This window comes from Oryctolagus cuniculus, chromosome 13, assembly GCF_964237555.1.
Source record: "Oryctolagus cuniculus chromosome 13, mOryCun1.1, whole genome shotgun sequence".
In the NCBI taxonomy this organism is placed as follows: Eukaryota; Metazoa; Chordata; class Mammalia; order Lagomorpha; family Leporidae; genus Oryctolagus; species Oryctolagus cuniculus.
In genome coordinates this window covers 21,586,856-21,601,994 of record NC_091444.1, presented here as the reverse complement: position 1 = coordinate 21,601,994, position 15,139 = coordinate 21,586,856, and the positions used below count along the sequence as shown (strand labels likewise).

Here is a 15,139-nt window from a genome sequence, read left to right as displayed (position 1 = left end):
GAAAGCTAGATCATCAATCATACTGCCCTTTTGAACTGGTTGTTGAAAGCAAATACACTGAGGCCAGAAAACAGTCACCCTTTCCTAAGAGGATGGAGATGTTTGAAGTGTCAAAGTCAAAGGCTTCTGTTTGTTTGAAAATGCTGGAAAAAACCAGGCATGAGGGGGTGGTTTCAGAGACACAATATTGTTCACACAGCTGCCAAGTGCCATTTTGATTAAATTGTAGAGGGGGGAAAAAAAAGCATTTTGTAAAAGCCCAAAATAGAGCACAACCTTTGGCAAGGCAAGAGCAACTTCCTGGAGTTTAAGGGCAGGATGCAGCCGAGGGGGAAAGTCCAAGCCTACATTTGGCTAGGACATGTTAGTAGCAGCCCGGACATTCTCTGCGTGCTCTTTCCACCTGCTCCCAGATGGGCAGCAGCAAGAGGTGCAGGAGGAAAACGCAGGGGCTGGGCTTGACGCTCATGGGCGGGAAACTCACCTCTTCGTTCTCAATCTTCAGAGTGGATAATCGAGACTGCAGTTGCTGGCACCTCTGCACCAGCTCGCTCTGGACAGGCTGCTGGGCACAGAGCTGGGAGGCCTGCCAGAAGACAGCAACACTAGGTCAGGTAGAGGACATAGTTCTTCTGGTGGTTCCAGAGTTCCCATTACCGCTAATAAAACGACTCATAGTCAAGTTGTAAGGCTCACAGTTGAAACAAAATCCAAAGCCAACGTGCGTGGATCTCTTCCAGGACTAAACAGCACACGAAAGGAATGAGGAGGGGGATCTGCTTAGAGAGACGAGATCTCTCTCCTTGGAGCCCATCTCTAGGCTGGCAACTGGCACAGATCTACGCAGGGTCTGCAGCCCTGTGGAAGGCTGAGGCGCTGGAGAAAAGTACCTTGGCAGCCCTAGCTCCACAAACACAATGCTTTGGCACAGAGAGGACTTCCTGCTATGGGTTCAAGTGGCCACCTCTCTGGGCCTTCCCTCACCCCACTTTGCACACCAGAGTGAAAGCAGGAGAAAAGTGGGTCAGGAGGCTAACTTGCCACTGTTGGCAGCCAGCATATGTTTAACAATCCAGGCCATGCATGAGAGCTATGACTCAAAGAAAGAGTGTGAAGGGAGGAACAAGTTTGTGGGCTGTACTAGGGGGCCCAGAGGGCATTGAATCTGGGGGTGGTTGGCATTTTCCACAGTTACCATTTTACCCCAGGTCTTCGCTCAATCCCTGTGGGAGAGGCTCCTTCCCCCAAGGATTACTGCCAATTAGCTTTCCCCTGTGTGAAGGGAAGACTGAACTGCTGTCTCCTGATGGGGGTGTGGCTTGGGCACCAGGTTACCCACAGTCCCCAGCGTGACAGATGAGGAGCAGAAGGCTGGGAGAATTGGGAGGCAAGACCCATGTGGAGGCAGTTCCTGTCGCCTTGCTGCCATGTGTCCCCTGGCCTCTTGTTTGTAGAAAGAGATCTGCATAGGACCGGCCTTCTTCCTTACCAGCAACAAGTGGGTACATTCACATGCCCATAGCCCATTCTCTGCTCAAAAGACAAAAACTCTCTTCAAATGGAGAGGGCTAGGACTCGACCTTTTCCTCCATTGGCTTTTAAACTCCCAAATGACCTCTCCCTCCAGTTAAAAGACTGGCCCAAGCCAGCTCTCAGATCTAGAGAGCTGACTTCACTCTGGCTATTGGATAAGCAGACATAATGAAGAAAGCTTGGTGGCCAGAATGGTGTAGTGCCAAAAGTGAAATTTTCTGGCTGCCTGATATCATCAGTTAGGCATTCAGAGTCCCATAACCCTCTGGGAGCAGCAAGCGTAGAGCCAAGGACCTCTCAGTAGATCTAGAGTGCTTGGCACCAGTTCACTGCTGAGTGCCCCAGAACACCAGTCGGTATGGGGTCTTGGCCAATTTCAGAGCTTCCGGTCAAAATGCCACCCGTATTCTGGCGCTACTTCAAGGACTTCCAGGCAACTCCCTCCTGTTGCTCCAGTAGTCTGCCGCCAAGCCACACTGATGGGGACGGACTGGCACAGGGATTTGCCCTCTCTCTTCCCACTCCTATGAAGGCTAGGCTGGAATGTGGAACCTTTGCAAGTTCTAGGTGTGGCCCTGGCCTCTCCCGGGTTCATTCACTCATCAGCTATATCACACAAAGGGAGGGTCCAGGCAGAAGAATGAACTATCAATCTTCAAAGTAACTCAGACCCAGCAGGGAGGAATCATGGAGGGAAAACTACTGTGGAGCCTGTTCCTTTAAGAAGCAGCGGAGCCACGGATGCATGCTTTGGCAGTGGTCCTCTACCAGGGTGCAAGGTAATATATTCCAGCTGTGCTCTGGAGTATGGAAATAAAGCTCTGACAGGGCTAGGAGGGGGCCTGAGTACCCAGCATTTGGATTCCCCCTTTATGGAGACAAGCTGTTTGGCTCACAAGACAACTCAGTCAACACCAGAAAATCTATCACTGCGCTTGGTCTCCAAGTTCCACTGATTCTTGGGAAGGAATCTCAGTGGCAGCTGGAGAGGGGTTTGGAAGGCAAATCTGACCAGCAGCCAGGGCAGGTGAAGAATGGGGCTTCCTGGGGTTTGGTGACACCCCTCCCCCAATTCTAATTGCACATGCTGCCATCTCACTTGCCCATCTGTTCAGACACTGACATTTCCTAAGCCATAGCAATGGAAGCTAACTGCAAATGGCTTGGTTTTCTCCAAGAATGAAAAGAAAGAAATCATCTCCATGTTTTTGTCTTTAGGATAGAAATGTGCCAGGCTCCACAGTGGCCTATTAATGACGGCAAATCCTCTGGTTACATTGGGTACATTGCCACTCTGGAGCACAATTTTCTAAAGTCTGGATGTCAACCTTTAGGGAAGACCATTCTGGTCTCTGGTCTCCTAGCATAGACTCCTCTTAGTAATTTGGAATGACTGCCCTCGGGGAGGGAACCTCCCACTCCACAGCTCAGGCCACTTGCTCTATTTTGGAGAATGGGACCCAGCCATACAGCAATCACTGAACTGAAGACACTTAGCCCCAGTGACTGGCTCAGGAATAAGCAAAACCAGATACAATGAGACTTCCGTGGGAGCCTTGGGGAGGAAGGCACATATGCTTTCCACTGGACTTTAGTCTACAAGGAGCTGAGGCTGAATATGTAGTCACCTTGCCCCCAGTGGATAAGGGACTAGATAAAACAGAGTTACAGACTATGAAATAGAGCTGACACACAGAGGGACGAAACCTGAGTGTTGGTAAAATTCCTGCTCCTAAATCCAACCATGCCTGAAGGTCCATCCTGATGTTCTCTATCACATAAGCCTATCTATTCTCCTGATATAACCTGTAGGTGAAATGTTGGCTCTTACCCACAGAAAACAAGGTTCACTCTTATTTGTACCCTCAACCACCAGAAGCAGAACCAACAGATTCAGAGGAATGAAAACCAAGAGGCTTCCCTTTTCTCTCATGTTAGTTCATTTAGGCCTTTCTTGTTCTGGTCGCTGAAGGTTAAGGGTCTGAAACATGCCCCTGTGTTCATGCCCTCCCGCCTGAGCAACCAGCATGGGCCTCATCTTTTCAGGAGGTACCTATTCTTTTTTGTTCAATATCTAAGCAAAACCATACCCTTTATCACAATCTTCTAAATCCATGGAATAAGATCCTTTGGAACTCGGCCAAATGACAGAAAATCACATCATCCCCCTGTTCAGCCCTCCCTCCCCATAGAGGTCTCCAGGGCCTGGCCTCACCTATGCTCTCCCCTCTTCCAGCCTCACCCCTGCGAGCTCCTCCTTTTCCACTTTCCTTTTACTATTAGTAGTTCTTAGAATACACTTAGAATACAGAGTTACAGACTATGAAATAGAGCTGACACACAGAGGGACGAAACCTGAGTGTTGGTAAAATTCCTGCTCCTAAATCCAACACACTTACTGGTGTGTGTGTGTTTTTTTTTTTTTTTTTACCTTTTTTGATCCTGCTGGGCCCCACTGGGGCCCTTCCAGAGCATATTTCTAAATCTTTCCCAGCCTCAGCTCTCTCATTCAATAGACTGTACGCTTCCTGAGGGTTCTGATCCCCACTGCCTACAGCCAAACCTAGTGGACAGTAGTTGAATGAATGGAATATGCCTCACCCCACTGACAGGAAGCCAGTCCAGGGCCTCTCTACCCCCAGAACAGCATGGCCCCCTCATGACTGACTCTAGACAGAAGTGTGCTCAAGCCTAGGAGCAGGTTTGAGGAGGGGAGAGGGCCTCACCATGTCCCCCATGTGGGGCTGGAACTCAAACTTCATAGGGGGACAGAAGACATTGTTGTACATCTCCATGAGGCGCTGCTTGTCACTTGTGGCATCCAGGTTTTCTACTGCATTCTCGATGGCGTCCAGACCCTCGTGCTTCGACTGCTCCAGATTTAACTCAGCAGAAAGGAAGGTGCGCAGAGCCCGGTTCAGGCTAGCATGGTAGCCTAGGTCACAACACTGCTGTGGAAGGAGAAGGCACGTGAGCACACCAGGAACAGCCCCAAGGCTTGGCAGAAAGGGGGCGTGATCCCCACGGCACATCTGATTACAACAGTGAGAGGAAGGCTGACTTTGTGGCTTCTGAGGGCTGGGTGAGATCTCTCAGCTGTTGACTCTCAATGGTTAAACACACCCTTGAGGCCGGGGAGGTGGTGAGACGGAAGAGGACCCATAAGGATGCATCATTTAATCAAGCACTGTGTAGTGCTCTTCCATAAACATGAGAGGAACTGAGAAGAAAGTCCTCTTCCATTTTTAGGTTAACCTTGGGGATGCCGTTAAAACAAAATTCAACAATAAAAACAAAGCCTGCCTTCTCCCGAGGATTCCTGCGGTTAACTCACTATCTACCAACTAAGCCAAACCACTCCACTCAGGTTTAGAGTCTGGAGTGTTGCAACAGCAGTTAACTCCAGGTGAGAGAGGAAGGGAACGGGGAGCTGACTCCACAGGACCTCCCACCACCTCAGTGTCCCAGGACAGGCCTCAGCTACAGACCAGGATTTCTGTTCTGAGGCCCCTGCACTTTAGGAATAGCACTTAAAGACTAACAGTTCTACATGTTAAGTCAAAGTCTGATTTTCTTTCTTAAACACACACACACACACACACACACACACACAGTGTATTTATTTGGAGGGCAGTGGGGAAGACAACTGAACTCCCATCACTGGCTCACTTCCCAGTGCCCACAATGGCTGGGAATGGGCCAGGCCAAAGCTGGGAGCCAGGAACTCAATCCAGGCCTCCCACATAGGTGGCAGGAGCCCAATCACTTGAGCTGTCACTGCTGCCTCCTGGGGCCTACACTGGCAGGAAGGTGGAGTCGGGAGCTGGAGTTGGGCATCAAACTTAGGTGTACCGATGTAGGATACAGATACCACAGCTGGGGTCTTAACTGTCAGGCCAAATGCCCACCCAAGGGTTCTGATTTTCTAAGGCAAAAAAGAAAATTGTGTGAAAGAGGCCAATTGTATTTTTTTTAAAATCACTGGAGGCAGAGAGGCAAGCAACCTTGGAAAACTATTCCCTATCCCCTCATCCCTGAACCTGTTTGCTAGACTGCAAGATGAACAAATCTGACCAAGCCACGGTTTTCATACTGTAGACTAGAGCCAGTGCTCAAGTTGTCCTTGAGAAAGGCATAAAAGGACTTGGAGCCTCCTACCCCTCCTTCAACCAAGCCAGCTCTGCCATTTTCCTATTTAATATATTGGGATTCTATATATAGAATACAGAAGTCTGGTTTGAAGAAAAGATTATTCTGCTAGAGAAAGTCTGAGAACCCTTGCACTAAATGTAATTCCCGAGGCTCTTTTCAGCAATGACATTCTCTAACTCTATGACAGTATTCTCCACCACCGCAAAAGGACCCAGAAACCCAAATTCCTTGGCCAATCATTATTCTCTTTATTGCCTAAGCAGCTCTGAGGTCTAAAACTTGCAAGCAAAAATCAGAGAAGAAGCCATGGGTAGATAAAGGCCATCTGCCAGACTGTCACTTCACCACATAAGCAAGCATCAGATTAATGTTCCTCCCAGCCTTTCCCTCTCATTGTGATCACACTGGGAGCAGCCACTGCTGGGGAAGAAAAGGCATGTGAATGACACACCTCCTCCTTCCCAGCATCTGACAAGGAGCTCAGCGATGAGCACCTGTCGGGCTGGGCTGTGAATTTAGTGCCAAGAGGCCCTGGCAGGCGCCTGGCTGCAGCAGCAGAACAGCAGTCACAGCTTCACTGGAGGCAGAGGATGGAGAGACATCACATTCAGTCGGGAGGGAAGAGCCAACGGAAGCCAGATAAAAGTGGCTGATTGAGAGGCTGCACGTGCAGGGCCCCTCCTCCACTGGGAGATGCTGCTGGTCTAGGCGAGAGGCCCTTGAAGCCGTCAACCTTCCTGGATAGTTCTGTAGACGCTGATGATGAGCTCTATGCCCTAAAGTCTATGAACACAAGTAGTGCTGCTCAGTGTGTGTAGGGGAACAGGGTAGGAGATTAGGAGGAGCCAGGGTGTCCTTCAGAAATGCTTACAAAGCTCTGGTAATTCCCTCTTCCTCTCCGTTCTCATGACCTCTATCCTAGTTCATACCTTTATCATTTTACACCAGCACCGTCTGCTTCAGTGTCCTAAAATGTGGTGTTTATTATGCCACGCAGTTATTAAAGAGCCTAAAATACTTCTCATTTTTTCCTAATGTAAGCTTTACCTTCCTCGGTTTGGAAATAAAAACTAAAAACTGCTTCTATTCACTAAGTGTGCCTACTGTATGACAGATAGTGTATTAAGTCCTTTATATACAGTCTACATTTTAATCTTCATAACCCCAAAATGGGGCCAGTATTATCTGAATTTCCCAGACTAGGCTCAGTGAAGTTAAATAACTTGAGCAGGTCAAACAGCCAGATCAAACTGTAAGCTGGCTTCCATCTGCCCATCCAACATCATCTCCCTCTGTTTGCTTCTTCAGATCCTTCCACTCTAATCCAATGACGTATTCTCCATTGAGGAGTGCTGGAAAAGCACTGGCTTCAAAGTCAGTTGTATGACCATAAGCAAGCTAGTTAATCCCTCTGAGTCTCAACTATGGATAACACTAGCCTCACAGACTGTCATGAGACCAATAGCAGGCAATACTTTTACATATACCCGGCACCATGTAGACACACTCTTAATGAACATCAATCATCAATACCCCCCAATCCACTAATCTTTGCCCTTCAACTCCCAGCATTTTCTCTCTCTGAAATGTTTCCCACTCCTCACCTATTGGAATTGGGCAAATCTTCAAGGTCGAAATCAAATTTCCAGCCTCTGGGAAACCAGCCATCCCTGCAACCCTGGCCAACACTGACCCTGGCTTCTGCTCAGAACCACATTAATCTGCAGCCTTCATGTGACACAGAGCAGGCTCCTGCCACTTATGACTAGCCATTTTGTCTCATCCCAATGACACAGCAAGCTTCTTGATGGCTTGACCAGTCTCTTATCCTTCTTCTTTTTAAAAGATTTATTTACTTATTTGAAAGGCAGAGGGACAGGGAGAGAGAGAGAGAGAGAGAGAAATCTTCCATCTACTGGTTCACTCCTCAAATGCCCACAATGGTCAGGGCTGGGCCAAGCTGAAGCAAACGGCCGTGAATCTCATCTGGGTCTCCCAGGTGGGTGGCAGGAACCCAAGCACATGGGCCAGCATATACTGCTTCCCAGGTACAATCGCAGAGAGATAGACAGGAGGTAGGTAGCCAGGACTCAAATTGCCATTCCAATATGTGATGCAGGTACCCCAAGTGGCAGCTCAACTCACTGCACCACAAAGTTGGTCCCTTTATCCTTCTTCTTCTTCTTTTTTTTTTTTTTTTTAAGATGTATTTATTATTTACTTGAGAGGCAGAGTTGCAGAGAAAGGGAGATACAGAGAGAGAAGTCTTCCATACGCTAGTTCACTCCCTAGATGACTGCAACGGTCAGAGTTGTACTGTTCCAAAGCTAGGAGCCAGGAGCTTCTTCCAGGTTTCCCATGCAGGCACAGGGGCCCAAGCACTTGGGCCATCTTCTACTGCTTTCCCAGGCCATCAGCAGGGAGTTGGATGGGAAATGGAGCAGCTGGGACTCAAACCGGTGCCCATATGGGATGCTGGCGCCAGAGGCAGATGCTTAATCTACTATGCCACAGCACCGGTGGCCCCTCCCTCCCCCAATCCTTCTTTATATTCCTTACTAATAGGCCTGATTCATAGTAGGCACTTAATATACCTCAGTTGATTGACAGATGCCATGAGTACAGATTCCAGCCTGTCAGGAAATAATCCGCTTAAGTTGAATACTGACCTAAACAAGAAGGTAGATGCCGACACCAAAGCCTCTTGTTTTGGTGATGGCCAAAGGAAAGTAGGGAGCTTTCCTGGGCTGCAGCATTGCCTCAATTTGAGATTGTGCTGCAGCCTCCCTGTACCAATGAACAGGACTCTGACTCACAGCGAGCCCCGTCTTCTCCGTAGCTCCAGCCAACCAGGGAGATTCAGAATGGTGTTTCCAGAAGTTTGGCTGTTTACACAGTTATAGGGGCAGCAGTCAGACACTGAAGCTTTAGAAAGGAGGCACTATTTGGCAAGGTTAGGTAAATGAGATTTGGCTATTTCACCCTATTCCCAGGGTAATCCCAGTGAGTAAAGGCAGCACATCATTTTGCTCATGATGGGGACAAAGCAAATGCTTTCCATGGCTTTTTATGAGTTCTGTGGCCATGCTGGGCTCCCCTGACCACTTCTGGGTTATATAAATGTTTGATGAAAACCATCTCAAGGGAAATCAAATTTTTATAAGAATTTAATGACAGCCCATTCAGATGTGTGATGACTTGAGCTAATAGTTCATTAACCCTTTATTGGCTGGTATCCTTACTCATAGACTCTAGAGAAGCCCTAGAGAAGAAAAATGGGCGTTTCCTAACACCCACTTCAAGTTCACGTGGAGAAGAATAACTGCCCTTAATAAAATTTCCTACCAGGAAAGCTGAGTTCCCTCAGGTCCGACTTGGTGCACATGGTGTCACAAACCCTGTGTGCATGGATAGCACAACATTCCAGCTATGGATGAGGACAATGAATGTTATTCATCCATCCATCTGCTTCTGGGAGAGACAGCCACAGGAGTACAGGGGAGGAAAATTATTCCCTGCAAGCCTACATTGCTTAGACATTATCAAGTGAGCGCAGAATGTCTTTTTGGCCTGAATTCAAGGTTTTCCTGGAGTGTGTCAGACGCCTGACTTTAAATCTTATACTACACTAAAAAAGAAGTCAGGGGCTAGTCTGTGTCAGTATAATGGCATTGACAAAAAATAACTTCTTTTCACTTGTCCTCTGGGCTGTAAGCACACATTGAGCTTCAACACCTCTAAGAAGAAGGCAGGACGGTGTATATAACACAGATGGCAATGAACTGGAACAAGATTCATTCTGTGTCTTAAAGCAAGTTCTGGATCCTGTCAGGATCAGGATGCAAACACACCCAAGCCCTTTGCTTGTGCCTCTTCTTCTTCTTCTTTTTTCAAAGATTTATTTATGTATTTGAAAGGCAGAGCTACAGAGAGGCAGAGAGAGAGAGAGAGAGAGAGAGAGAGAGCGCGAGCTTCCATCCACTGGTTTACACCCCAGATGGCCACAATGGCCAGAGTTGAGCTGATCAGAAGTCAGGGGCCAGGAGCTTCTTCCAGGTCTACCAAGTGGGTGCAGGGGCCCTAGGAGCTGGGCCTTCTTCCACTGCTTTCCCAGGCCACAGCAGAGAGCTGGATTGGAAGTGGAGCAGCCGGGACTTGAACCGGTGCTTATAAGGGATGCCAGCACTATAGGCGGCGACTTTACCCGCTATGCCACAGCGCTGGCCCCATGCCTGTTCTTTATTCATCACCAAGTGCCCTTTTGGCTCCTGTCATGACATAGACGAGCAAGAAAAAGGAAAAAACTACTGCTATGTGCAAACAACATGGACGAAGCTCAAAAACATCATGTTGGGCAGAAGAAACCAGACACCAAAAAAGCACGGACTCTTTGTGAGGATCTACCATAGGTGAAATTAATAAAAACTAAACAGGGCGTCTTGGGGTGGGGGATTGACGAGATAAGAGGAACTTTCTGAAGTGATGGAAATACATTGTATCTTTCATCTATATCTCGGCAGAGATGTAAGTTACAGGCAGTAAAAATTGTCAAAATTCTTGAAACTGTAACACTTAAGTTACTATAAACCAAAACACTATTAAAAGCACAAAACAAAAAAAAAAAATCGTGGCTCAGGGAATGATCACCTCTATGCTGTTTTGCCTTCAGTGAACATATGATGTGCTTGGTTATATATTAAGCACTGGATTCTGCTAAGGCAAAGTAAATCTTGGTTTCTGCTCTCCAGGAGTTTAGAGCACACTAGCGACCTTCCTCTGTTCTTTTTTCCCCCCAGATCCTGGAAATTTAATTTCAATTCTATTAGCATAAAGTCAACATTTCCTCTGTTCTTATTAGAGTTGCTCTCAAACTTTTTTGACTCTCCACGTACAGTAAGAAATATTCTCCCTTTCCCTCTCCCTCTCTCTCTCTCTCACACACACACACTCATGGACACACAAGCAGGCATATACATATCTAACATAAAAGTTTTACAAAATAAAATGTAACCTCACTTGGGTGATGCACCCTGGTACCTTTTTCCTAGGAGAGACTGGTACACTCATTTAAAAAACAGGTCAGACCCATTAAAGTGATTTCACAGCTTCCTTACTTACTTGTGATCCACGGTTTGAAAAACACTATCCTACCCTGTGAATATCTCTTAGGCAAAAACTATTATGTTCAATTTGGACCCCCAGTGCTGAACACATAGCCATACCCCAAATATTTACTGACACTGATAGAGCAGAACAGCATTCTCGGCTTTTTTATATAAAGACTAATTAATCTGTCCTCACTCCAGGAAAAACAAAAACAAAACGAGCAACAAACACAAGATATAACAAAACACAGCAGCAGAGACCTAACAGCAGTTTATTACCCCTGCGGTCTGGATGCTACTGCCTTGGCCTGGCTCGTGGTAACCTGGACCCATGCCGTGCTGAGGGTGTTAAGGAGGCTGCAGGCTTCTTCCTTAGGGACACTTAATATCAAGACCTGAAGTTAGGCTCTTAACAGATGTCTTTTTAAAAAATGTGATAAAAATGAGGTACACAATAGATCGCTTCTTCTGCTGATTTTAAAACACCTGTTCACAGCTGATGGAAGGTGTAAGGACTGTAAAGGTTGTGTTGGATACAACAGCAGCCCTCTCTTCCCTTTAGGTCAGTATATGGGTGAAAGAGGTGAGAAAGTTTGCCAAATGGGGTAACAGGGGGTAAGAGGACAGACTGGTAGAAGAGGTATGGCAGACTGCAGAGTCTGATTTTTTTTTTTTCAAATGCAACATAAATAGCAGACACTGAACATAAGAAAGGATTGATTCTCTTCATCATGCTGGGAACAGAGCTCTGTCCCAACAGTGAGGAGCTGTTCCTCTGAGGAAGAGAAAGAATCTTGTTTAGGGCTTTGACCTCCATTGAAGACAGTGTTCGATTGGCATCAACAAGCAGAGAAGACAAAGAGGTGCCTGAAGAGAGACCAGGGCTCCACTTACCCAGTGAGATAATGACACCCAGGGCATTAAGAGGCTGAAGCCTACTGAACCAAAAACCCTGGGCTGACGGGAGATGGAACCTGTATCTTAGAAAAGTTTCCCAAAGAACTCTGACATCAGGTCAGCAATGATCTAGTCCAGTTCTTTAGTGTGCTGGGCTTGGGATGGGATGAGAGGAATTGTAGAGGTGGGAGGGCTGAGAAATACAGCAGAATTCCGGAACAGCTCAGCGAGGAGCCGAGAGGACCCAGCTAGTGAATCTCAGATCAGAACCCCACACAATGCTGTGAAGTATGGCAGGTGTGCTAGTGGGGAAGCCAAGGCAGGCAAGTGTGTGGTCTGGGCTGAGGCTGGCAAAGCCCAGCTGCTGCCACTGAGCACCTGAGGCAAAACCAGGCCTCTGGAGGACACTGGCTGGGATACACTTGAAGCCCTGGATGCTGGGAGGCTGATGCTAAGTGACTGGGCTCCAGACTCCTCACTTTGATCACAAGAGGGAGAAGGGAGAAAGGGTATATTCACATATCTTGATTTAGGATTGGCTCAGGAGCTGGGCCAGTCTGCAGTCTGCGGTGAGAGGGATTACAAGACTCCACTATAAAGTTTGAGAGGAAGCAGCAGGAAAAACCAAGCCTGATCCATAAAGTCAAAGACCAAAAGCTTATTCCTTGTGCCTGCCTCATGCAAAACACCTGTGCCTGTTAATGTGCTTCTCTTAATCATCTTTGTACTACATAGCAACAAGAATGGGCCAGATGTCAGGGACATTTGGAAACCTTCCTCACAGGACCCCCGGTGTAACCCTGAGCAGGGGAGTCTCTTAGTGCTCTGGACCCCTGGTTTCCTTATCTATAAATTAGAAATAGCGATGCTTATCCATAAGGGTGATATGACAATCCACTGTGAGAATACTGAGAAACATGAGGTATGGCATTCTACCTCTTCAGCTTTGCCACTCACTTCTACGTACAAGTGCTGAGCTAAGAGAGTATTTCCTGGCAGACAAGGGCAATGTGGGTATGAGCCTGAGTTTGGTAATCAGACCTGGTGGCCAATTCTGCCTCTTTCACTTACTTGCTGACTCTGGGCAAGCATCTAACCTCTCTGAATGCTGACCTGTAAGACAATAAGGTCTTCTGCCAGGATTGTGGTGAGGACCGAACGAGATCAAGTACAAAGTACTTTGCTTTATATTGAGTATAAAGTACTCAGTACATGGCAAACCCCTAATGGATTGTGCTGAGTATTTATAATTGTTCTCAGAATGCCCCAGAAGCCTGAACAACCCAACGGGGGACATCTGACCAGGATTCTGAAATGGGAGACAAGGGACTCTCAGGCCCCCAGCTTTAAGCACTTACATCAATAAGGTCGGACAGGTCGTGGATGTAGTACTTGAAGACAGATGCATTGGTGGCTTCCAAAGCCAGTAAGTACTCATTCCGGGCTTTAATGGCCTTCAGCTTATTCTCTGTGTACTTGGCTTGGCGCTGAAAATGAAAAAGTTCAGTTTTACTAGTTTTTTTTTTTTTTTTTTAAACTGGAGACTGTTCTCTAAAAGATGAAAAGTATAGTACATTCAAGAACCACAATTGTGCTGCTACTCCCTATGCGCGTCTGCCTTAAATTGGGTTCTAATTCTGTTTAATGAGATTCAAGGGCACAATGTAGATCAATTCAGGAAAGGTTAATGAGGCTCCCTACTTCAGATGTGTGCCCCACTTTGATTCTATCTTCAAATACCATTCTCCATCCTTGCACCACCACCCTGAAGTAGGTGCCACTACCTCTGGCCCGGAAAACCTGACATCTGAAACCAAGCCCCCAGTCTACAGTCTTCCCCTACTCCCCAAAGCAACAGGATATTTACCTCTTTCGAAAATGTGACTACTGCTTCCTGATGACCTGCCTGAGGTTAAAAACGTGCACCCTATGTGCCCCTGTTCACCCAGTACCTAGGATCCTTGCAGGGCAGATAGTAAGGGCCCACTTTCGGTCACTAGCTACTAAAAGAACCCAAAGCTTTGTTCAAATTGCTCTTCATGGCACCTTCTGGGGAGTCCTATCAGCCCTGCCTTCCAGAATGTCCCTCCTCAGTCCCCAAAGTTGCCTGTGCACACATACCTTCTCCTTCATCTTCTCAATCTTCTTCACGGAGCTCCTCCGGACATGCTTCTCCTCGATGCGGACATTGGCAGTGGAGTCAGGGGAGCGTGGGGTCTGCCGGTCCTCCTGCTTCACTGATTTACCAATTTGCTTCTCCTCCTGCTTCTCCGCCTCCTTCAGTTTGCTCTGAGCACTGATGCTGTCGGCATTGTACATGTGATACGTCTTCATGACCTGCAAGACACCCCCCGCCCCCACCCCGGAGATCAAGCCAATGGGCTTAGTGCTTGGCTTTACAGACAGTCTCAGCTGGACCTTGTCCTCATGAAGCAATATCTTCACACCCCTAAGGGGCAAATCCACAAGTATTTGGTTCAGTAAATATACACTAAAGACCAAGGTACAAGAAAGCAGTATTTGATTTGAGCCACACTGTCTCCTTATTGAAATGACTTCCTGTCTGCCCATCATGTATTATTTAATCTATCATCATTTGTAATCATTCTCATATTGGCCAAGTGATTTCTGCTGCTTAGCTGGCCTTGCGAAACCGAGTAGACTGAAAACGACACTGTTTTCAGACCCCAAAGGCAAACCCTTCCTGGTTAGGAATCCCAAATACAGCAGTAAAGCCTGCGGAGAGACCTATACTTTTGTACCTTTCAGGTAGAAAATGGTAAGAGGAAAAGGCTCCAAAAGACACTTCTAGATCAGATACCTTCTTTCACAACAGCAGTAATAATGATGGCTCTTGTTTACTGAGCACTTAGTGTATGCGTGGCTTTGTGCCGAGTACCATGCATCTATTTTTCTCATTTCATCCTTGGCAAACCTATGATCTAGATAACAAAAACCTGCACGATTCAGGTTAAGAGCCTGAGAAGGAATAAAATCCATAACAAGTGTAACTGGATTTGCCACAGGAAGGAAGTAATATAAAAAGGAGAGGGATGCAATTTTCAAATTTTCCACTGAAGCAACTGTCTAGGAATCCAATCTCGTTTCTTAATGAGGAGGCCAGGAAGCCTGGAACTCAAGCTTGTTTCCAACCCTCCCAAACATACTACTTCTAGCCACATGGTGCCTGCTCTACCCTGCTGGAGTGTTCTGTTTCCACACAGGGAGCCTCCAGCTTCTATTCCGGAATTAAAAATGCTTGATAACTAACCAAGCAATCTGGAGTGCTGAAATTTTGATGCCTTGAGGTTTCTCTGAGAAGGAGAATGAGAAAGTGTACAAGTTGGGGTGAATGTGTGTATGTACATGGGGGTGCTGAACAACAGAGGACACAAAGGTACAATATTCATATTAATATCTTCCATGAGGGCAGGCTGTGTATCAGAGGCTTT

General features: G+C 47.0%; 1 protein-coding gene across 11 annotated transcripts in view; it reads right to left on the bottom strand.

Moving 5' to 3' along the window:
* Nucleotides 1-15,139, bottom strand: part of SRGAP2 (SLIT-ROBO Rho GTPase activating protein 2) — a 286,141-nt gene that overhangs the window by 66,708 nt on the left and 204,294 nt on the right. For 7 of the 11 annotated variants that reach the window (XM_017347830.3, XM_051821257.2, XM_017347829.3 and 4 more), the window contains 4 exons: nt 13,809-14,024; nt 13,046-13,174; nt 4,260-4,484; nt 485-586 (listed from right to left, as the gene is read on the bottom strand). In XM_017347830.3, the coding sequence (XP_017203319.2) occupies nt 485-586; nt 4,260-4,484; nt 13,046-13,174; nt 13,809-14,024 (672 nt within the window). The remainder of the gene's footprint in view (nt 1-484; nt 587-4,259; nt 4,485-13,045; nt 13,175-13,808; nt 14,025-15,139) is intronic. The other 4 variants (XM_051821256.2, XM_051821259.2, XM_070055195.1 and 1 more) reach the window with 1 other exon arrangement.